The 25818-nt window shown below is 37.0% G+C and overlaps 1 protein-coding gene across 2 annotated transcripts; it reads right to left on the bottom strand.

The window, feature by feature from the left end:
- On the bottom strand, nt 1–22582 carry si:ch73-335m24.2 (protein eva-1 homolog C). Of its 2 annotated transcripts, XM_028814656.2 has the most exons (8): nt 22388–22582; nt 15536–15735; nt 14103–14226; nt 9509–9658; nt 8920–9063; nt 6731–6802; nt 3903–3992; nt 1–790 (listed from the first exon to the last, which is right to left on the bottom strand). In XM_028814656.2, the coding sequence occupies exons 1-8, from the start codon at nt 22470–22472 to the stop codon at nt 414–416; spliced, it is 1242 nt and encodes a 413-aa protein (XP_028670489.1). In that variant the 5' UTR covers nt 22473–22582; the 3' UTR covers nt 1–413. The 2 variants fall into 2 exon arrangements, with proteins under 2 accessions (XP_028670489.1, XP_051790917.1); XM_051934957.1 differs by lacking the exon at nt 3903–3992 and having other exon boundaries at nt 22388–22581.
- Nucleotides 22583–25818: the final 3236 nt, after the last annotated feature.

Here is a 25818-nt window from a genome sequence, read left to right as displayed (position 1 = left end):
TTATTTACAGATGATCTGAATTTATTTTGTAATTATTCAGATTACATTAAACTAAGTAAAGTAAAACTGTTCCCAGGAAAGAAGATCAAAACCAAAACAAAAAAATAATTCTAACAGTTTCAGGAAACAAACCCCAGGCAGGGCGCCAGCCCACCACAGGGCACCCACACACCAAGCACACACTAGGGACAATTTAGGATCGCCAATGCACCTAACCTGCATGTCTTTGGACTGTGGGAGGAAACCGGAGAACCAAAAGGAAACAAATTAACTTTTATGTTAGATATTAAAGTTCTTAGATACTACTTATCAATTCCAATAACTTATTTCTTAACATATTCTAAATTAAGTATGTACATAAACAAAGTTTCTATTTTAATTTTCTTTTTTCTGAAGCCCTTATAATCACTCTGTTATTGTGTGGCTATTCTGATCTTATGAATGGCATAAGGGCTAGAATTTCTATGCACCCAAATCTCATTCTCAATCTTTTCTTCAGCTCTCTCAATAATCTCTGCTGTCATCTCTGGGGTGAAGACATTTTCTGAAGTATGGTATGACCGGGCCAGTCGACGAAAGGATGACTCAGAAGATGTATCATCATCAGAGTCATCTGTTTCTTCTTGCTTGGGCTCCTCTTCATTCACTGTTTTTACCTTTCCATTCAGATCAGCGCAAAGATTCTTTACATCTTGAACCATAGTCGCCTTCAGTCCAAATATACAGAAAAGGAAGACAAGGCCAGCACAAATCCCAGAAACAAAGTACAATGCCACTGCTTCTGGGAGACCTAAGGATGAGAATGCACAATTAAGTAAGTGTTTAGTCTTAAACAAGTTGATCTAAGTCACTTCTAAAATGCATTCATCATGATAATTTATTCCCAAATAGTTTAACCAGGAAATGTACCTAATATAGTATTTTTAAATCATGAGCACAATGTTGGTTATATAATTTTAAAGTATTATCATGCTTAAGATATGCTAAAACACTAGCAGGGACTTTTAATGAAACTTTTACAAAGTCACACTTAAGAATAATTAAAACTGCACTGAAAACACAGGACTAAAAGTATATACTGTACTGCTAAACTGATGCAAATTATATGCTTGACTGAGTGTTGCTTTACAAATAAAATTTACAGAACATCTTTTGTATTTTAGAAATGCAGTTTTACTTTAATCGGAATTAAAACTGAACTTTTCATTTTAGCAATGTAATCATTTCTGTCTTATAATTTTTTATATATACAGCATGTCTTTTCAGTTATTTCAAACAAAAATATAAATTAGTGTTAAGGTTTCTTTAATGGTATTTGTATCATAATGATACATAGCTACCTTGAGCTAGCAACAATGAGCTTAAGACAAGGATCAGCCCAATACATTCTAAAAGTAATTTACATATTTTAAAATATAAGTCCATTACTGAAATTAATACAGAGCATGCATTAAAATTACACAAAATAACACATTTCACAAAAGCCTTTACTGTGATTTTTTTTTCTTTCATAGTCATAAAAATAACTATGATGACCTAATGTTTCTGAGAGGTAGAACTTTATTTGTCCCCAGGGGGAAATTTATCTTTTTACAGAAGCTCAATATATAAATAAAATGAGTATATTATGACAAACAACAAACCCCTCTCAAATATACTCTAGAATGACTAAAGTGAAAGAAAACTTGAAAAAGAAAGAAACATGTCTGATGGTTTTAAATACAATGAGCATTAAGCCATAGAATGCAGTGTGTTAAAACAGCCACCGATATAACACGCAGGCAGATGGTACTACTTACAACACCATATTTGCACCAGTAATCGTGTCCAACAATAAGCCTGCACAGATGTGAGGCATAAAGGGATAAATTTATGGAAGGTAGACTTCATGCAGTATTTTCACAAGGCTGTTTTAGTTAACCATACTGTAAAGAATTCAGTAAACCAAATTATTGTTTCCTTTCTGCACAAACTGATTAGTCAGCTATCATCTAATTTGTAGTTCTTGAATTGCATTCCTTGGAAACTGTTACTACTTTGTAATAACTCCTGAGACTGAGTTCATGCCCTGGCTCAGTCATAGTCTACATGGAGTTTGCACATTCTTCCCATATCTGTAGGGAGTTTTTCTGCTGGAAAACAATCTTATTTTCACATCCCAAAGATGTGAGTCAGGTTAATTAGCCCAGTATGAATGAGTGTTGACATTTATCTGAGTGTACTTTGCAATGATGAACTGGCTCTCCACCCAGGGATGCCTACTGCTATGTGCTGGATGCTGCTGGGAACTGCTCTCTATCCCTGAAACTCCTAATTTAGAATACTCAGTTTCAGACTGATGTGCTAACATTGTTTGAGAGACTATACTCTATTGTAACTCCCTTGAATATGCATTAACACTCAGGGAAAAACTGCTCAGACAAACATTGGGAGTCTTTTGTTCACTTCAGTTATTACTTTACAAAATTATATAAGTAATATAATGTAAATAAACTGTTGTGTTTAAATAATAAAACCATGTACAAATTAAGACATCCTTCATGATGCTGTGAGTCAGAAAGTCCCAACAAAGCACTTTTAAATCATTCCGATTGTATGTATATATACATTTTTTCCTAAGTAGCTTTGGATAAAGGCATTTGCTTAATAAATAATAATAATAATGTAATACTCTTGTGTGATATCAAGGTGACTCTAAATGCAAAACACAATCTAAAAACTAACTGTAGACTACATACACAAATGTGAGTTGGGTATAGTTCATGTTTGTCCTAAATATGACCACATGTCCAATTTTCTACAGGATTGAAATTCAGAGAAACACAGGAAAGGATGGAGTCTCTCACCAAAGCTTAACACAGTTGTTTGTTCTCTCCCCAGAAAGGTGGAAACCTCAGTCCTTAAGAACTGAACTGTTAAGTCCTGCCTTGCCAATAAGCAAGGTGATAGACAGTCTCCCTAAGCGCCTCATCACTATTGTGGCAACCCTACAAGAAAGATGGGAGAAAACTCTTTCTTCAGGGAAGAGGAAAAGAGCCAAAGAAAAAGGAAGGAAAGGAATGAGGACCAAGGAACGAGTGTCCATTGAGGAGACCAGAAGACTCTCTGCCAGCAGTATTTTCTTATATACACAACAAATCCCAAAACAAGGACGTAACCAGTTCTCTACAACTTTTTACTAATTTGTTAATAATTTCTTCTAAAAATCTACAGTTAGTTCTTGATTCAATGTTAAGTTTTCTAGAAAACATAACATAGTAAATTTGCAGAACTGTGTGTTCCTCAAAATTTGCAGTATGCTGTACAAAGCAGATGCTGCAAGTTTTAAAAATTGATAGTGTGTCTCTACTAATGAAACAGTAATAAATGCATATTTTGAACATCTCTTAACGCTAGCAGCAAAGTTATAACTGTAAAAGCTATTATGTTTTAAAAGAACACAAACTCCTGCTGAAGGATATAATTTTAATGTACTTTCTTTTAACTGAAACAATGCTACCAGATCTGGATGAAACATGGTGACCCCCAGGATTCATTCTAACCGATTTCATGATGAGTAGCCGTGTCAGCTCTTCACTAAAACACCTTGCTTAATTATATCTTCTTTTTTTTTGGTGCCCACATTAGTCATTCCTAAATGACTACAATAAGTCTGTTCAGGCACAAAGCAGAAAACTGTACTGGAAAAGTTCATTCATGACAAGGCATACTCATGTATACATGGCAAATTTTGCAGTAAGATTATGCTGTCTCACATATTTTCATTTTAAACATAAATCAACGTCACATTAAAATAAATTAGAGTTCAAAAGCTTTGAAAAATTTAGTTGTTTATAGATTTTTAGTAAGTCAAATTCCAGGAGGGGCAGCCTCACGCTTATAGACAGCAAACAGAGACGTACCCCACACTCGGTTAATGCTGGCCAAAGTGCTGGTAAATATCACCCAGTTCTGCTGAGGCCTGATTACTCCAGGACCAGTGTACCAGCCACCTGCGGGTAAAGAAGGACTAAACTTAGGACTAGACAGGGAATCATGAATTTTCAAGAACTGGTAATAAAACCAAATTAATATTTTACTTTTGGACTTGGATGTTTACCTTGACTACTAACTCGTATACAGTACAGTACTTTTCTGGTAATCTATTTTTGTTTCCACCCACCCCTCCCCCTTGCAAAAATTTCATATGCAAAAACTAGATTAAAAAACTTTAAATGGGAATTGTTTTGCTTTTATTTAGAAAAAAATCTGCCAAAGTGGTAAGCAAAATGTATTTGACAAGATTTCTTAAAGTAAGCTAAATAATCGTAAATACAATTTTTTCATAAGTCAATAATTCTTAAAATAAGGAAAACAAGATTTAATGTCACACTGTAAAGAATTTTCCACTTGCTTTGATTTCATTTTTTGCAGTGCAGCCAAGCTTAAAAACTAGCACAGTAAGTTCCGAGGTCTCCTTTTCTGTTCTGAAAAAGATCTTGTGCTAACTGACTATACCCTCTTTTAATCCGTCCTTTTTCTGAATGTGCTCTTTTACACTATGTGGTCATACAGAGCAAGAACGCTCAATGCAAGGCATAAAGCAAATGGAGCAACAGTCCATTGCAGCGCGCTCTCATGCATTCGACACTCACAGTCCTTTGCAGCGCACTCTCACACTCGACACTGAATTTCCCATTTGACATAAACCACACATCCTTCTGAGGTAATATGAAACTATAGTAACCTAAGAAAGCTGTACAGACATAAATAGAATGTATAGATGCCACACCAGCAGTGAGCAGATAAAGAATTAAACTCTAGCCACTGAAATAATGGTAAACATTCTCACCATTATAATACATTTATTCAATTCTATTCACGATTATAAAGCACCCTTCTCAGTGCACAGACTCAGAATGTAATTTAAGGGTCAGCACTATCAATTACCGGTATTACACAGTACCAGTAAAACACAGTTTTACTTCTCTTTATTTTATAAAATAACATCATCATTACTCTTCACTACTGTATAATACCCCAAATTAAAAAAAAATCAATTCTGATTTGTGCTAAGGGTGGGTGTATTCAGCTAGCATTATCACCCACGCTCAATTTTCACAACCTCCACATATGCCACTTTTGTTTGTCTAATTGCTCTTTAAAAGCACTGTGTTATAGTTATCCATGCATCTATTCGAAAAACATCTTTATCTAATGGGCCGCATGTGGTGGACACTTATTCCAGCAGCATTAAACACAGGGTAGAATTTCTCCAGAGCACACTCACTCATGCATTTTTCCTGCTTAAGGATTGTGGGAGCTGGAGCCTGTTCTAGTAGTAGCAAGCCAAAGACAGGAAGTAACCCTGGACGCACACACACACTTCCTCATTGGGTTTGTTTTAGAATCTCCTATTTCTGTTACACTTATCTGTTGGTATGTGGATGAAAATACAGAGGGAATGTCAAACTCAACATAGACAGTTTCCAAGCTTTGATTAGAACCAAGAACTCTGGAAGAAACCACCATACCATCCACTCTCACTCATATTGAGTCAGTTCTCCTTAAGCGTGCATACTGTACCTGATGTCTATTAAAATTCGCATCATGTGCAGGGGTTTCCATGACCCATGTCGCTTGAGCTGTGAAGCAACAGCTAATTGCTGCCACCATACTGTTATGGTTTCCAGTTGTTGCACTTAGAGGCCAGTGTCTTTAGTTTTTGGCCACAAAAAGCTCATGAGCACATCTAGGTAACACTGACCTTAAGCCAAAGCAAATCCACTACATTTCACAAAAAGGCTTTCTGTGTCACACAAGTTAGTAGGCAATGTTACTAAAGAGATAATTAAAATACAATGTCATGTCATTTTCTAACCTGCTTAATCCAGACCAGGATTACAGGGGTTGCTGGAGCCTATCCCAGCTAGCAGAGAGCATAAGGCAGGAACCAACCCTGGACAGGGTGCCAGTCCATCGTAGGGCAAACACACACACCTAACACACACTAGGGCCAATTTAGTGTCACCAGTTCACCTAACCTGCATGTCTTTGGACAGTGGGACAAAACCTCCACAGGCATGAGGAAAACATGCAGACTCCACACAGGGAGGGTCCAGGATGCAAAGCCGTGGTCTCCTTACTGTGAGGCAGCAGCGCTACCACTACGCCACTGTGCCACCCTAAAATACAATGTGGATTTTTCAGTTCAGATAACACTCAAAGACTGTGATTATTGAATCAGAGCAACTTTTATCCTTATCAATCAACAAAAAATTCATTGAGATAAATTTTTCTCCCACTGGTTTGTTTCAGCCAAGGAAGAATGCACTGTTACAGCGTTACAATATTTAAGATTCCTTTATTTAATATAAAAGTACAACATCATATCCTGAAAATAACAGAGTAGGATCTCTTCTGGCAGTAAATGGATTTCAACCAGAAACCCTCTAGATACCTACACATATCCCTAGCCTCAGAGCCACCACTCTGCCTAATAAGACAAAGTCCTCTGGGACGCAAAACCAGGGCTCTTTAATGGCAGGTAGCAGCTCTATATGTACTGTATGTGTGCAAACAAGGCAATGCTTAGCATTATATTATTTTAAGGTTTGGCCAGAGTGGATTCAAAAATATAGTACGCTTTTCCACTCTTAAGGTCTAAGGAATGAAATCTTAGGAATTTAACACTTGTAATAAAAGAAATGCAGATATTCTGTTGAACTGAATGTGAGGAAAACTATTTTACCATGGTTGTAATCGGAAATAGAAAAGGGATCTGGTGCCTCTCGTCCAGCTTCATCCAGAAGGCTTCTTGGTACTAAAAAAAATACAATTGATTCTGTTAAATGAGGGAAAAGAAAGCAGAAAAAGGTGCTTAAGATGTGTGGCAAGACCAAATGTCAGGCCCATAGGAAATATGTACAACTCAAAGGTTGATCTTTGATGGCTCATGAGACTTAAAAGAGATTCTCATTTTTGTTTTAAGAATGAACTATGCCACAGATGTTTCTCCTAAAATTCCTTAGGATAAATAGTTTTAGACAGAAAGGAGACATGAGATACAACTGAGGTAAAGGAGTTAAATATTATAATTTGGTTTGAAAAGCATGTGATATTTTGTAAGAGCTCTTCTTAGTCTTGAAGACTCTGTGTCTTTTACTTATTATTAGACTGATGTCTTTATCCAAGGTAACTTTCAACATCTGAGATATGATTGGTTACATTTCTTTTGTTTTACCAGTTCAAGCACAGGCAAATGAAGTGACCTTCTAATGGGCACATGGTATCAGTAGTGGGATCTGAATGCACAACCTCGGGGTTTGAAGTCCAAATTCTTAACCACTATACCAAACTGCAATCTTTTTCTTCTAGAATGAGTGTGCTTTAATTGGAGCACAGCAATATAAATTAGAGCAACTAATAGTATTATTCAGGCACAAGGACTACAAGTTTGTAATCAAAGTTAAGTATTTTATTACCACAAACAACTGTCCATACATTTCACCACATGGTACTGAGAACACAATGCAAATATTTTTAAATTGTTAAACAAAGACACTACTTGGAGAATCTGAACCACTTGTGTGATCTTTGCTGAGATCTCTGCTGAAACTCAAGAGGAGACACTTGTGAGACTATCGGGGTATTTTGTCTGAGGAGAAAAATCAGAGAAGTAGGAGACAAAAGAACATGTCTCCATTTTATTTCTTTCTGATCTCATTGTTGTCCAGTAGAACCAAATAGATATTAAGGAAATCTCTTTTTTGATTTTTTGTTCTTATGAGGGGTCTTTTTGATGTTTTGTTCTTATGAGGGGTCATGTCCCCAAACAGATGCTTTAAAACCATGGATTAAATTGTAGATTATATTCTTTATAAATGTAAAGGGCTTGGAGATGATTTGCATTGTATAACATACAGACTGGACTGTCTGAGCAAATCTCTACACTTCTTCATGCACTAAATGAATCTGAATCACTGGAGGTTCTCTCCTGCTGCTTTTCCTGTGGAAACATTTTGTTAAAGTGAATATTATGAAAGTTTTACCTTTATCTGTGCTTTCCGAGCTGACTTTTTGTTTGCTATAGGATTCCTAGAGGCTGAAACCTATCTCAGCACCATTGGGTGCAAGGTGGGATCCAGCTTTGTAAAGGATGCCAATCCACTGAAAGGCAAAGTCACACATAAACCCACACTCACTCATGTTGGGCCAATTCAGACTCATTATGTGATGAAAGAGGAAAACAACATGTTAGGGGAGCACTCAAATGCACGCCATCAGAACATATAAATTGCAGTCATTATAACAGTCACGACTGTTACTACAGTCAGTTAGGCACTCTCCTAAGTGGAATGCCTATAGGAGAATGGTGAATGAGTTAGAAAAAGGAGGATTCATGGAATTAATTACTTTGAAGATAATAGTAGGCAGCAAGATGGTTATCAGGATCAACTTATCAGGAGACTGTAAGGCTGCCTAGCCCTTATGTTAAGGATGAGGGGGTTTAGAACTGCAGGAACATATGGGACTGCCAGGAGAATTCATCAAGGATAACAATGGAAGTTTGGCAAAGCTTTCCTGGCAATGACAAAAATACCAGGCTGGGAGTATTCTCAACAGTGTTCTCAATTAGGCGTTGAATCCAGGAGCTATGTGGAAATAGCATTAACTATTGTGCCATCTTTGTGCCCACCAGATGCCCATATGTTGTGACAGTAACCCTTAACTAGTTGACCTGCCTAAAATGAGGGAGTAAATATATTTATCACCAATTATTCAAATGATCATAAATGGCAAGCTCACTCATATCTTTTTCAAGCCTTTAATAAGCAAACATATTTCTTCTAAACGCAAGAATTCATATCAGTAAACATTTGCTGAAAAAAACTTTTTTCCAGTTACAAAGAGCAAATGCAAATTACAAGAAGAACCTACCACACGTATAGGATACCCTCAGGTGTTTTCTCAGTCCTGGGTAGCACGGATCACCAAATGTCTGAGTATCAGCAGTCAGGGAGCAGTTAGGTTTGCCATGACACCTCCGTGAGACTTTCTTGAGAGTTGTGTAGGAAAGACAGTCTGGCAAATACAAAATGCAAGATCAAATGGAGCCTAAAAACCCAAAGCCCTCTCTTGTAACTGACTCATCATTAAAAAAAAGTTTCCAAATCAATTTTCAATTATGAGTAGCCCTAAAATTAATATTTAACAATTCTTCATATAAAATTAAATATGCTAGAAGTTTGTTTACTCACGGACATGGCATTGGTACAATAATGCGAGGCCGTAACCTTCCTGTTGTGTGTACTGTAATGCATAATAAGATACTGCACATTGTCGCCACTAGAGGGGGCACGAATCCTCAAATAGAATATAAAACGTCTTTTTTCTGAGCAAAGCGCTGCTACTTGTGAGGGCAGCGTAAAGGAGTTTAAAGTACTAGCCATACAGCTTCAGTGTCGTCCATGGATTTTAAACATGCTACACACACAATATGTTCTTATCAAATCATAAAGGAGCTCACCTATGTCGGGCCCTGCGTTATCTTGTGGGCACTCGGGATTTGGCTGATGGAGATGACCAAATGTAGCAGAATAAATAGCCAGGACTGTCTGATTCCTGCAAACCAGTCTCAGTTTCCCATTCTCACAGACGGTCTTGCTCCGATGGTTTTCTTCAGAAATCATATAAAGAATATGTATTAAGAAGAAATGAAAGAGAAAATATGATTAAAGTGACTATATAACAAGTGTGAACTACAATTGCCAGTCAACACTTTAACTTTGAAGAAAGCTTCCAGATATTGTCCCAGTATTCTCTGGCAGAATACAGCTATATTGAAGGAAATCCTCAGGATGTTTTCATGGTAGTCTTTTCTTTGTTTGAGCCTTTCCTTCCAACACTTACTTTGTGAACTCCGTGTTAAGTTTGCAACAAAGTGCGTTAAGCTAATGGACTTAAAAAATAACATAAGCAAAGCTTTGGAATCTTTCTTTATGTCCAAGAGTTCAGACTTAGATGCTCTTATAAGCAGGGAAATTATTCTTCTAATATAATACATGCGTAGTAACATAAAGAGGCAGTGGCTTGCAGGTCCCGGATTGTGGGTTCAAATCCCATGCTCAGTCAACGTACTGTATATATGAATGTTAATCTACATGCCGAGTCTTCCTCCCACCATCCCTAAAAGACATGAGTGTCAGCTTGATTGGCTACTCTAAACTGTGTCCAGTGGGTGTGTACACGTGTGCGAGTACTGTATTGCAGGGACAGGCCACGCCTACCTGTAAGCCCCGATGTGATTGGTTATAGAAAGATGTGACGGATGCATCAAGTAAATGCACCTGTGCAGATGAGTACTGCAGTTATATTGAAAAGCGGAGCGCCTCAGTCAAACTGAATGCTTCTCGAAATCTCCAGATGGAAAGATTTCAACACATTCTTTATTTTTATTTGCTGCACTAAATACGATCAAATTTAGTAACTATATGGAACTTTAAAAATGGTACACACCAAAAAATGAAACATTGGATCAATTTTAAAAAAATGCACGTCTATTTTTTTAAGTTGGGCAAAAATGCTTTTCAAATTAGTTGAATTTAAATATATTTTCTTAAATCTGTCCCAAACAAAATCTTAATTTAATTCAACAAAAATATATAATTATATATCAATATTTAAATGTTTATTTCTTTATATGCAAAAAAAAGAAAAAGATGAATTGAATTATATTGGGTGTAACCAATATTCACATAGACATTTACACTTCATCAGCACAATCAGCTAAAAATACAGAAGAGTATTTAAATTCACTTTGGATGAGTGCAGAATTTGTGTAAACTTAACATTAGTAATTCTGTTATATACTGTAGGAGGCAAAGAAAAAATCATTTTGTGATTTTTTTTGTCTTAAAAATGAAGGTGCCAGAGTGGTTCTTCAGAGTGATGCTACTGGGGAACTATTTTAGATTCCCAAAAGACCCATCCACATAAAGGTCCCAGAAAGAGCCTTTATTTAGATCTGTAACAGACTCCATACAGTAAATAATCACGACTAGATGGTAACAGACATGTGAAATACCAGTAAGTCATGATTTTAAAAGGACTCTCATGCATACAATAATGCAGGCCAAGTTCAGGTTTTCTTAATCTTTTAGTGTCCTGCTAGGTTGCCTACCATACATTGAAGGTTTTAATTTTTTTCTACAAATTATTTTTTTTCAAAGCACAAAGAACAAACTTCATATGCAAACAACCCATCCCAGAATGAAATGGAGATTGGTCAAGTGAAGATTCAACAAGGAACCACACAACCCAGTAAAGAACCATAAAGTGCCATTAAAGAACCAGTATTCTTAAGGATGCAGAGTGGGTAACAAATTTGCCAATATGAAAAAAAGTATTATAAATCACCTTCCACAAACACACAAAATCTGCGGCATTCAGAAAAAAATAATTGCTAACAGTCTTTAAATTTGTTTTCAGCTGTACAAATATGTGGAGGTCCCTTGGAACACAATGCAATGAAAGGAGTGGATCTTTATGCAAATGTAGCTTATTAATCACTTACATAAAACTTGTTAATTTTGAGTTAAATCAATTTATTTTAACTGCATATAGTGAAAATGGGCATACCATGTTTTGAGTATTAAAAAAAAATAATTCTGAGTAACACTAACTTGCTCTCTATGGGTGACAGGGCTTTTATAGCGCCCAGACTTTGGAATGACCTCCCTAAATTAAGGAGATCAGCTGACACCATTCATTCTCTTAAAAACAACTTGAAACTCATCTGTTCAGGAAGGTGTTAAATTTAACCTGACATTCTGCCTCTTCTTTCAGTTTACCCCTCTGTCCAGATTTTCAGGATAATTTGTGTGTGTGTGTGTGTGTGAGTGTGTGTTATATCACAAATGATGTCATTTGTTCAGGCTTTTTCTTTTAGTATTGAGTTTAGTATTTTACTCTGATTTCCACTGTGGCAATCCTTAATGGGAGCAGCCAAAATAAGAAGAAGAAGACTCTGGTTTATTGTCTTTTATTCAATTTAATGCTTTGTATATTCTGTATTTATCTGTTTTAATGTTCCATGCAGGAGATATTAGTATCAAATGTTGCATATACATATCAAATGATCTTTCTGAGACTCTGTGAAGCACATTGAGCATTGGAAAGGCATTACACAAATTAAATGTATTATTATTATTATTATTATTATTATTAATAAAATAAAGTAAAGGAAGCAATCCCTGATGGTGAGTAAGCTTTTGTTAAAAGAAAAAATACTTAATGGGTTTGTTTGAATGTAATTTAATTGTGTTAATGTGACATCTAACAGAATTAACAAAATAACAAGAAAAACCTATGCAATTTCAACAGATACAATTATTTTAAGTTATTTTAAATTAAACTAGGGGGCTCTGCCCCCTGTTTGCTTTGCTCGCCAACCCCACGCCCTGCACTACACGTCAGCCACTTCACGTCTCTGCCGCTCGCGTATGTGGCTTTCACTTTCACCAAACAACAAATCTTTTAATTCTCGTGGATACGCCTCTTCATTGGGAAGCAACACTACTTCTCCCTGATGGCAACATGAATTAGATAATCTACAAGTCTCAGACTTAAAGTTTAAATCCAAACAATATCTACATACTTCTGTTATATCACCTATGTCCATATATTCAATCTCTTTTCGCTGTTCCGTTATTTCTCCAAGTAATAATTTCTGTTTGTTTGTGCTAATGCGATCTTTACTATCATTTTTTTGAGACTTTCGAATTTTAGTACTTTCATTATTTCAAACCTGCTCTGCATGTGTATCACGTCAACGTTTTTGAACCTCTTCACAAAGTCCTACTTTGTCATCTACTCTTTGTCTTTTATTTCCGACCCCGGGTGGGGTTAAATCTTTTGCACAAAGTCTCATCTCGTGGGACATGAAATTATCTCTCTGAAAAAGTCTTGTCTCGTCCAAGGCTAAAAAGTCATGTCTCACCCCAGGATTTGTTTTATATAATAAAGAGATTAGATATATAAAGTGAACCATTAGGTCATTTTTGCATTACCTAATTTTAAATTTTACTACTGGATCAGAAAAAAATATCATGTCAAGAAGGAAGAAAAGGAAGAAATAAAAACAATGAGTAGGCAGTCAAAGATTCGTTAAAGTCTGAAATGTTTGAGGTTATTAATTTATTCCTCTTTTCTCCAGTTGCCAGTCCCAAAAGTATTGAATGCATACCATAAATATTGTTGTTCAGTGGTGTACTTTCATTTTGTATGCATTGCCACTCCTTATTTTAAAATAAGGTTTTCTAATAACGACCCTTCACATTTAAAAGTTTGGAAAACTAAGATTAATACATGACAGCTTATTTCCATGAAGCAACTGATTTTAATGACATAATTTGCACCTTTCTCACAATTAAACTTAAAGTTATAGGTGAAAAGTGCAACATGGTGATACTACGTTTAGCCTATCCATCATTCAAAGCCCTCAGTTGGTCATTGTGAGAGTGTAGCTTGCACATCAATCTATCCAAAGATGGAGTGTTGAGCTAATTGCCAGTCCTAAACTGGTCTCCATTGTGGTATGTGCCTAAGTGAACCCTGTGATTGAGTGGTGCCTGGTCCAGTTTGGGTTCCTGCCTTTCACCTGGTGGCCTCGTGTGAGTCTGAATTGGATTAAGCAGTCTTCAAAATGTTCTATTAGATTATAGAGACTATACACATATTTGCAAAACTTCCAGGTGTCCTTGCGCACATGCAGGATATATTGTCCTCAGTGACACTCTTGTCATTACCTTAGTATATGTTTGACACATCTTGTGTTGATGATTTTCATTGCCCTCATCTGTATCCTCTTTTCTCACAGTCAGAGCATTTTAAGTCCCTGCCACTGCTTCATGTACTCTTTACCTGACCAAGCCCTCCTCTCCACTTGAGAAACAGACAGAATTCAGGCCCTTAATGATAAGGTGGGAGGGGAACCTAAGAAAGACTAAATTTTATACTTTAAAAAATACATTAAACTTGAACTTCCCAGAATATTTCAGTTTGTTTGTGAGAGAATGGATAAAACATAATTTTTGACAATCAGACTTTTGTTTCCTACTCACCGGGTTTGCATTTAAATGAAACAATAAGATATTTGCTGGTGGACGGACAAGGGTCACTGCCAAAAACACGACTGTTGACAAGCAGATGACAAGAACGCTGATCCTGGCACTCATCGTGCACTTTCTTTAAAAAAAGAAATCAAAACCAGAAAAGTACTTTAGAGGGCTTTTATAAGATAAACTTAATATAGAAAGAAATATGTTAAAATGTTCCTTCCTTGTTCATTTTATGAATTTGTTTATTATAATATAGAGAACATAATATGAAATAATGGACACAAAGCAGGACAGGCAAGTGAGCCATGACACAGCCAGGTCATCGCAGGGCCCAGTCACACTCAGGACTCGTGTACAGATCTCAGTAAAACTAAGACACATTTTCATGAGATGTGAAAGAAAAGGGGCAGCCCTGAGAAGAGTTATGGTGAGACTCTGTAACCCTCTTTAATTTACCTACAGTAAAAGACCATTTTTAATTCACAAAAGACATAATAGTGTAAATGCAGGGGGTTCCCTCCTTCTTCATCAAACACTTACTGCCATACTTCTTGCTCTGATTGATTCTTCACATCATTTCACCCACCAAATCCAGACTCCGATATCTCAGATGCTGGTTATCTTTATTCTTCGTCCAGGAGCTGCTTTCTGGTCCATGCATACTTCACATATGCCTTAGGCAGTTAAGTGCAAATTACGTCACTGCAGCCCAAGAAAAAATAAACTCCTACTGCTGTCCCTTGAGAAAAACAACAAGTACTATTCTGGTCTGCTTCACCCTGACGCTATGCAAAGGGCACAATGACATCAAGTGGGGCTAACACAATGTTCTCCACTTCTGTTTCCAGCCTGCTAAATGTGGCTATTAACCTACCTCTGCTATTGCATGTCATTTATTCTCAGCACTTGAAAAAAAGTGTTAATTTAGTGGCATACAGTAGTTAAAGAAATAGTTTTCAGGATTCACACTGCAAAAAATGTCCACAAAACAGATCTGCCCAATGTATCACTAAACAAGCCCTGTATCAATTTTCTTATAAATCCTTCGAAGGGAAACATAAGCACCATTCTTAGAGCATTAATTTGAATGAAAACCATTATACCCTCAAAAAATTGTCATAACATTCCACCCATTCATTTACAAAAAGTTCAATGAAGCTTCCCTAAAAATGTATATATTGATGTGTTACAATTCATGATTTGGACTTTCCTAAAATTTGAGTCTAGCTACATATACTCTTTACTATATAAAAATGTGAACATTTGCATATATACAGTATGTAACTTATTAAGGGATATGCAGCATTACTTTTTCTAAATAAAAATATATCTCTAAAGGCCTCTTGTCCTAACCTTGTGTCATGTTACAAAAGCAACATAGTCTTAGCAAGTGAAAACACACTAGCAGAATATTTAGAAACTCCACAGCTCTCTACCTGGATAGCTATCAATGATGAGCAGTTGCGGCTTTCCGTGCTGACATCCCCATTGGTAGGACACAGATAGTCGCTGGGGATTTTTCGTCCATAGAAGGCAGACAGGACACTTATGCTGGTTTTGTGTGGACACGTCACAGAGAGAAGTTCACCATCACATGCATGGGCAGTCTGATTCTTCAGAATTTTCTGTAAATAAACTAAATAGAGAGGTGTCTGTTCATAGGGCAGTAGTGACATCAACCTTCCAGATAAGATAGCCCAGGGAACATGTGCAAAAAAATAACACCCATTTAAGAGAATTCATTCAGTTCATTCATATAATGATACTAGCAAAATACCCGCGCTTCGCAGCGGAGAAGTAGTGTGTTAAAGAGGTTATGAAAAAGTAAAGGAAACATTTTAAAAATAACGTAACATGATTGTCAATGTAATTGTGTTGTCATTGTTATGAGTGTTGCTGTCATATATATATACATATACACACACATATACAGATATATTATATATACATATACACATATATTTTATATATATATATATATATATATATATATATATATATATATATATATATATATATATATATACACATACATACATACATACATACATACATATACACACATAGATGCACTTACAATAACATAGAAATCAATATAAACAACATTAACATCATTATCATATGAGAATATGAAGTAATATATAAGAAGCACATTTCATATAAATATAAATTATTAAACAGTAAAATCTTCTTCTATAATTTGCTACCGTGGCTTTTCGTTGGTCTGTCCAGGATTTTAAATCACATGTAGCTTGCAAACCGTTTCACCTATTGACTTGAAATCTGGTACACATATAATACGTCACGTCTGCTATCCGCTTTATGGGTGATGATTGTATTACTCTTTTTATGTTTATTTTATTTTAGAATCAACTCCTATCTGCGCACACCAGGGCGGCCGTGGGCAGATGCGTATGGTGTATTCACTCCATGTTATTGTGCATTGCGCTGTCACTGGTATTTTGATAAAAGAATTTGAACAATATATAAGAAGCGTATAAATTATTAAACAGTAAAACATTAACATTTAAGAAGTAAAGTTACATTGAGTACTACTGCAGTGCCTTCGGGTATACCTCATTTTTTCTTTGCCCATTACATGCTTAAATGTATAAATTTTTTGGTGTACCTACCCGAGAACACGTGACATATAACCGACCGTGGGAGAAGCATGGATTTTAAACACGCGTTGAGTTCATCTGCTGGTCTCCCTCGTGGAATAACTGGTAATGTTTGAGTAAAATCTACAGTGAGTAAAACGACATTACCTCCTTTTTTTTTTTTTACGATCTCTGAGATCTTGCTTTTTTCGGTTCAAGGCTTCATAAGCTCTTTTATGTTCCATGGTGTACTTAATAAGTACTAATTATCCCAAACCATCATCTTTGAATGTTGCAAGACTTTCGCCTTGTATGTAGATCGGGGTAATTACATTCATTGCATTCCTAGTCTGAATTACAATCTGATTGTATGGGTGGTTACCTGGCACTGCAGGGTTGCCACCCATCGTTTAAAATACGGAATCGTGCCACGTTTGAGAATGAAATTGCGCGTCCCGTTTTGAATCAATACTGGACGGGATTTATCCCGTATTTTTTTTATCATTTTTTTTTTAAAGCAGCGTGTCATGCAAATCATCCCACACGCATTTTATGAAGATGCGTCCTTTCCTACTTTTGATTGGGTAATACTTGATGTCATCGTTAGTTTGATTGGTCTTTTTAACTGTCCAGTGAGGAGGGCGTGTCTTTTAAGTAGAGTCTGCAAAGTGTTGGCACTGAGATGTGGCGTCAGCGCCATAGTTGAAGCCCCTAACGTTGCGGTCAGCAAGTCGGCTAACATCCGCCATGTGCCATCTTTCAGTTGCGAGAAGCAGATCATAGAATGGTTGAAACTGTTGCCCCTAACGTTGTGCCACGGCGTGTGGTTCGTTTATACCTCGTGTCTTCTCATTAAACTTTTATCTCGCGAATATGTTATTGCAATCCGCAGCGGGAGCGTTTCTATAAACTTAATTTAAACTTACGTTTTACACCGTGCTTTGTTTCCCTTATGAACATGCTTGTATGCTTCACTCGCTCCCTTCTCAATTGTTTAATTAATTTTTTGCTCTTCGCTGTTTGCGGCTCTCCCTCCATTTCCCCCTACTTCGTTCTTTTATCTCGCGAATATGTTATTGCAATCCTTAACGGGAGCGTTTCAATAAACTGATTGAAAATAGTTTTGCATTTTCCTTTTTAGTAAAAGGCGAGCTTTTAAGCCTGAGAAATCACCCCGTAAATGCACACGTTTAATTGGACATGTGTTAATATGTATGGTTACACAGTATTAAAAGACAGTGAACAACGTCAGTTACCTTTGTTCCCGCGTTTGATAAAAGGTGAGCTTTTAAGCCTGAGAAATCACCCCGTAAATGCACACGTTTAATTGCACATGTGTTAATATGTATGCTTACACAGTATTAAAAGACAGTCAAAAATTTACGTCATTTACCTTCGTTCCCGCGTGTGACTTGTGCTGTAAATCTCTTCCTTGTTTTTAGTTCACGTGATTACGTAGGAGGCGTGATGACGCGATACGTGACTCCGCCTCCTCCATTACAGTGTATGGACAAAAAATATGTTCCAGTTATGACCATTACGCTTTGAATTTCGAAATGAAACCTGCCTAACTTTTGTAAGTAAGCTGTAAGGAATGAGCCTGCCAAATTTCAGCCTTCCACCTACACGGGAAGTTGGAGAATTAGTGATGAGTGAGTCAGTCAGTCAGTGAGTGAGTCAGTGAGGGCTTTGCCTTTTATTAGTATAGATAATTGAACAAAATCACCAGAAAATTGTAAATGCTATGTTTTCAGATGAATCACTTTTTAAGCACAGCATGTTCTAATAACACAACGTAGCATTGTCATAACTGCCTAACCCAATTTGTGGTCATGATGCCCAGAACGTCTCCTGAGGCAATGGGCACAATACAGGAAACAGCCACAGACATGGTGCTAGCTAGTCCATTAAACCTCCATGCATTACATGTATTATGTAGGACTGTACCATTTTCAGTATTTTGCATTATTGTGTGGATTAAGTGGTGTTTGCAAATGCATGGATGAATTATTGCTATCTCTTCTTTGGAGATATAAAAGGATGTTTCTGGAAGCTGAAGATCTGTTTCACATTATCTCTCAATTTGTTCCTTTACTGCATTGATTGATTGATGAATTCAAGATCTCACACTAAGGAAAGGGTGGCATGGTGGCGTAGTGGTAGACCTCACAGTAAGGAGACCAGGGTTTGCGTCCCAGGTCCTAGCTGTGTGGAGTTTGCACGTTCTCCCTGTGTCTGTGGGGGTTTCCTCTGGTTGCTCTTATTTCATACCACAGTCCAAAGACATGCAGGCTAGGTGGATAGGTGACATTAAATTGGCTTGGGTGTGTGTGTGTTTGTTCGCCCTGCAATGGACTGGCACCCTGTCCAGGATTTGTTGCTGCCTTGTGTCCTGTGCTAGTTGGGATAGGCTCCAGTAGACCCATGTGACCCTGAAAATGACATGGCATGACACTAAGGGAATATTTACATGATAACTTTTAAATCTGGGCAAAGTTGACACTGCTACCTGACTCCCACTACCATACCCTGAACTGGATTATGCAATGAATATCAATATTATCATTTTTTTTTTAAATGCATTTCTGTAATTTACCATATTGCAAATAAACAGAAAATAATAAATGTGTGAAAGCAGCATCTAATGCTTAATGAGTTTTTACTGTTTAAATACTGTATTATATTTGAGAAAAATAGTTTAACATCTTTATATTCTGCGTACAGATGTATAAATGCACTCATAAAATTTGTATTTCCAATTCAAATCATGTTCCGGATTTGTTTTACTGTGTGTCAGTGTCTCCTCTCTAAGAATGGTCAATAAACAAAATCTTAGCGATAGAGATAAATGCCTTTGTCTTGAGCTTCATACATACGTAAAGAGGATCCTTTTTGCGTGCTTTGAAAACACATGATACGCAAACTTTCTTTGTTATAAGAATACAAAGAAAACCATGGCTTTAACTGCCCAGAGGGAAACAATCATTCACATTCAGTTCCAGGTTTTATCTCCAAATATGCTGTACAATAACAAGAGCTAGGAACGTCTGTTATCTCAGTTGACCGACAGATGTTACAAATGACTGTTCCTCCTAAGGTATAAATGTGTGATATTTATATAATTTAATGAGCTGCTAACCTGCAGCTATAAAGAAACTATAACAAGCTTTCTATTGTTTTTTTCAAAGCAAGAATTGTTCCCCTTTATAAATTGCAACAACTGTGTAAGACTTATAGCGGCCAGTTCTAATCATATTTTTACAGTTAAATAGTATCTGTGACCTTCATTGTAAAAAAATGAATATTACAATTTAAATCCATTCAGGTCGGCACAGTGGCACAGTGGGTAGCGCTGCTGCCTCGCAGTTAGGAGACCCGGGTTCGTTTCCCGGGTCCTCCCTGTGTGGAGTTTGCATGTTCCTCCCATGTCCAAAGACATGCAGGTTAGGTGCATTGGCGATCCTAAATTGTCCCTAGTGTGTGCTTGGTGTGTGTATGTGTGCCCTGCGGTGGACTGGTGCCCTGCCCAGGGTTTGTTTCCTGCCTTGAGCCCTGTGTTGGCTGAGATTGGCTCCAGCGGACCCCCGTGACCCTGTAGTTAGGATATAGCAGGTTGGATGATGGATGGATGGACATTCCAATCATCCATCCAATGGCACAAAAATGGAATTTATAAGTCAATGAAGTGAGAAATGCTTCTTTATACCCATCCAGTCTCCCAAGCTGATCTCCACTCATCAGCACAAACTGTTATCTCACTACTGTTACCGTGTTCAAAAGTTCACTTTTTAAGTAACAAAGAATAGGTTAAAAACAAGTGAACAATCATTGTTTTATCCTTAGCTTACATCTGTCATATTATGAGGACCACCGACTTTTGAGCATAACCCCTTCTCCGTTACCCCCACACCCTTACACAACAGCTACTACAAGAGAGAAGAAAGCACTTTGGTTATTTTAGTATCCGGCGTGTTTTTTAAAAATATTTATCAATTGTCACACTAGAAACAAATTCAAAATGAATACGTATTTATTAGTGTTAAATCATTTAATCCACACATGAATTCTTTATATACCGTATTTAAAAGGCTAAATTTGTTGCTTTGTAGAACAGTAAGATTATGTCACATGTGAATTCCCTTCTTTGAGAGCTACTTTCTACATGGATGACATTAGCATGGAAGGAATTAAATAAATGTTAGCTAAATCAGATAAATAAAAAGTAATGTACAATATACTTTTATATCTCATTATAATAAAACCTCAGATGTCCAAAAGCAATGGTGTTAACCAATACTGATTTGAGATCTTTTCAGGAGCTGACAAATTATTCAAGAAAAAATGTGCTAAAGCCTTTTTTAACAACTACACAGAACAATGGCTTTCATAAGGCAATGACTTCACCTTCTTTATCACTCTCTGCAGCCATACTACATGAGGCTGCCTTCATCACGTTCAGATAAAGAAGTCACTTTCTTCATACTAGTGTTGAATGCTGGACTTTCTTAACATTTTGCTAACAAACTAGTCTTTCTTTTATGCATTTTATCAAATTTCAAATTAAACGTGTTGACAATTTATGCTGTTTTTACTTGCCTCTCCCATAGTATTAATGGACTTTGGGGGAAGCATGAGTCAGTTTGCTTCTCCTTACACGCCTATATGAAATGTCATTTGTTTTCTGATGACAGACCAATAGATGAACTGCATTATGGAGCAATGTAGGGCGTTGTTTCACAAGGCTGATGGGTCAGACACACACACGCACCTGGGAGCATAATGGTGAAATGGAACATGTAATTTTGAGAGGATGATGCACCATTACACATACTGGAGGTGGCTGTGGAAGAAGATGGTGAGACACAAGGTACATTGGCTCAAACGCTGACACACTCTGAGCTTTTATAATTATCTATCAAATGACCTTTGGTGGTGATCACAGTTCAAGATATGCTTACATGTTTAATGGATATGTGTGCATTTCTAGTCAGAGCAAAGGCAGTGTAAGTAACTTACTAGGGTTTACAAAATAAGTCAGTACATCAGACTGATCTGGCAGCATTATGGTTTCCACGTTTACTCATCAACCATCACTCCAAGGTATGGCAATGTCATTATACATTACACGCTCAGATAAACTCCTTATTAGTCTTTTTTTTATGGACAGCTAGCATGTTTTTTAAATGCCTTCCTTTGCCATGTGGTAGCATCACTTTTTTAATTATCTTCTTTGTTTTGTTATCTTTTTTTTTTACTTTCAGTACCAGGCAATGAAAACAATAAAGCCCTGTAATGTCAGTTGTCTGAGGACTATTCATTGTGAGCAAAGGCAATGCATCCAAGGCAAGTTTATAACAACAGCTAAGCTTGTTTCTGGTTTTTAAGCATTTATGTGAAATTACAGACATGAGCTTTAAGCTAAAAATCAACACATGTAATGTCACTTTTTTGTAGAATTGTCATATAAAGTCTTGAAAGTGTAACCGTCCCATTTCTACCTGAAACCATATACTGAGCAACAGCCAAGCACAGAGGAGAAGTTGAAAGAGGAATAGGATAGTTAGCAGTTGCTCATCTAAAAACGATCAAGCAGCAGTGTCGGCAACACAATGAAACTTTATGCAAGGAAATGCGCAGTCAGTCTTATAAATATTGACAAGTGTTTATGTCCAAAATACAAGAACTTACCTGAAAACTGGGGAGCAGTGAGAATTCTAGATGAGAAGAACAAGAAGGAGATTGGCCACCACACCACAGTACGTAAAATTGCCATTGTGTAAAGCAATGCTTACAAATGCAACAAAATATAACAAATATTTGACAACCTTCTCTTCCAAAGCAGCATCCAGCAGCTGCTAATAGCCAATGACACTCTGGTCTGAAACACTAGACAAAGACTTTTTTGTATTCTGCCTTACAGAATACCAGTAATGTGTTATGATTTTAACTCTTGGTTCTCCACTCCTGATATTGAAAACATTGCTATGTAAATATTATTACTTAATACACAAGTAATGCATCTCTGTATCCATGCTAATGAGAGATGGGGCAACTGTTCTGCTTACTCCTTGTGCCCCCAGTCTCCTCGACTCACAGGTATTTTTTTTTCTCCTCACTTTTCTGCTTAAAAGCTACAAGAATACCAGATCACAGAACTGCCAGTTGCCAATTAGTTTCTGTGTAACTCCGAGTGAAGGTATTTATTTAAAGAGCAAATGGTGATGTTTGTGCTACCTGCCCACGCCAAAAAGCTTTAGGGCCTCGGTAGCCTCATCCAAGGAATTTCTGTTGCTGTCTATTTATTCAGATGTTTGAAAGTTTCCAACCTGCCACAAATAGGAACTGCACCCCAGCCACTGGGTTAGTTGCCTAGATGTGTATACCACCAATGGAACTACATATGCAAAACCTTCCCTGATACTAGAGATCTCTCTTCACTGGCCTCAAACACACCAACACAGAGTGTGTCCTGTTTTAGCACTGTGCTTCTCAAGTCAGTTATGTGGACCCTTTCCTGACCTTCTGGCTGAAAATTCACCTCTTTGGTTCTGACCTCGCCACTGGAGTGAGTTACCCTGTGACATACACTTGCACCTTTATTAAATCAAATTCAAGGGATGCTTTTAGGGGAGTACATGAGAACAAAAGGCTCAGAAGAGCACCTATAGAATGGATGTCACAGCTTTTGTCCCCTTGTGTGGTAACTTATCTACATAATAACTTCAAGTAGCCATCCATTCTCACTCACTCTCACTCACTGTCTTCTTTTTGCCTTCCGTCACACTTCCTTGCTGCCAGATAAACAGTTGCTCCAGCTTTCCTCTTGACTTGTAAACTCAACATGACTCTTGCAGATACTGTAATTTTAAGCATTCAAGTTTCCCTAAAAACATTCTTTGGAATTATTTACTTACAAGGAAACCCATAGGAAGTTCTGGAGCCATGTTAAGCTCTCTCTGGTGGCCCTAGGAGTTCCTTCCTTCAGATGACCAATGTTGGTCTTAAAAAAGTTCACATAACCATGGAAGCATCCAGACTGTCCCTCCTATAAAGCAAGCAAAGGAGGTCCCATTTCTCCCATTATGAGCACTCCCCTGCCACCTGAGAGTCTTCTGGTTCTCAGCCAATACTACACAACCTACCATATCACTTTACTGTCCTGAAGTATTCTGAATAGGGCGCACTACATCTGCTCAGTCAGAGTGTGTATGTTTTTTTAACATGTACGTTTTTTACATGAATACCCATAAATTAACTATATTAATAAGCCATTAAAATAATCCCAAATGTCCTCTCCCTTTTTCAGGGCTTTTTGTATCTTTTTCACTTTTTGTCATATAGCTTTGTTACAGCTCGAGTGGAATTTATACTGGTCAGGAAGGGGCAAGCACAGTTCCTGGAAAGTATTACATGCATAGTTTGAATGCTGTCTCTTGAAGGATGCAACTGAGCACTGCAGCTCTCAGAAGAATGTAGTAATTTATCTTGTGCAAACATCTGTTTCTTTATGTATTTCTTTCAAGCTTGCTGCAGTTTTGCTGTCCTCCTGGATCTGTAGTTAATAATCATATCTACTGTCAATCAGCCATTTTGACAGACTAATAGCCTTCATCTTAAGACTCTGAAGAGCAAAATACAAAAAACAAACAAGTTAGAAAATGTACACATGGCATAACATTCGGGGGCTTAGTGTGTGTTTGAAAGTTGGGGCATTTTGATTTTTTTTTCATTATTTACTTCTTCAAACAGACAGATACCACATTTTGTATTAAACGTTTTTGTAACAGTTAGTCATATCCAAAACTAACAGTCAAAGTATAATTGTCATTATAATGTCACACACATGTGAACAGGGGAAAGTTTAAATGCTCTAGAATTCTCCATCTTTCCAAGGATTGACACTATGTGATAACACCTTCTTTTTTCCCTACCTCAGCAGACTGCAAGATTGGAAGCTTTTCCATCTCCGACATCACATCCAGTGTGCATCCTCCCGACTATGCCACTGTAAAAACAAGAGGACACAGATAAAGGGTTGAAGCACCCATGGTCATACCTCATATAATTGAATTTCAGGGCAAACCTCATATAACTGAATTTCAGAAAATAAACAAAACACAATGTAAAGTGTTAAAGAAATGTCTTTTCAGACGGGAGTCTGGTTCTGACTGAATCAAAGATGGCTTCCAGATATGTGTACTCCTGACAGGAAGAGGCAAAGTCCAGGCACCATCACCAGAACCCTTAATCTGTCTTCTATGTGCACATGCATAATAATTACTAGAGTTCATAAAATACATGTTTGCTAATAAAATTTTACAATATTGCAGTTAAAAACCAAGCTTAAATAGGCTGCTGATGGCTCAATTGCTTTTCACAGAGAGCAAGTGATATCGGAATTGCATCAATTGATGTCCTATTGTTTTTTTTTAACATTTTATTGAATTTATTAAAATCAAATAATATTCCATACAAGCAAGTCAAGTTTTACTAGGTTGTTAATTGTTGGTTGTCAATGCTTTTTGGCCAAGTGTAGTTTATATTTCTTAAGCTTAACGTTTTTGAAAGACGTACCCACTGAAAAGTTAAATTTATGTTGAAGTCTCTACCTAAAATTGATGGCCACAGCAGAACAGGATGGACAGCAGATCCTTGTGGTGCTTTGCTGATTAATTATAGCGTCAATGAAATTCTCACTTATTACAATCTGCAAATAATGCAGCAGTGAGGTTGTTTTCAATGTAATGTAAATGCTGAGTACACATTTGTTCCTTCTGTGCTAGCAGAGCCACATTTACATAGATTTTTCCTTAATTTATCATTTTTGAGACAAGTGTAAAGATTTTTTGGTTTCCCTGTTTTTATATTTTACTTTTATGATGACAGAGTTACAGTTTAACTGACCTGGGATAGCGAGACTTCAAATAGCAGAAGTATAATCAGGTGGCAGAGGTTCGCACAAGCTGCTTGTACATGCAGCAGCAGAAATTACATGAATAAAGGAGGCAATATACAAAATATACAAGCTGAAGTAACCGTTCTCAAGGCAAATTTGAAACCATAAACTTATCCATAACTGAAGTCTCACAGAATGTTTCTGTGTTTTAGGACAGGTGAGT

The sequence above is a fragment of the Erpetoichthys calabaricus genome, chromosome 12 (assembly GCF_900747795.2).
Source record: "Erpetoichthys calabaricus chromosome 12, fErpCal1.3, whole genome shotgun sequence".
In the NCBI taxonomy this organism is placed as follows: domain Eukaryota; kingdom Metazoa; phylum Chordata; class Cladistia; order Polypteriformes; family Polypteridae; genus Erpetoichthys; species Erpetoichthys calabaricus.
This window is presented reverse-complemented; position numbering and strand designations above follow the sequence as displayed.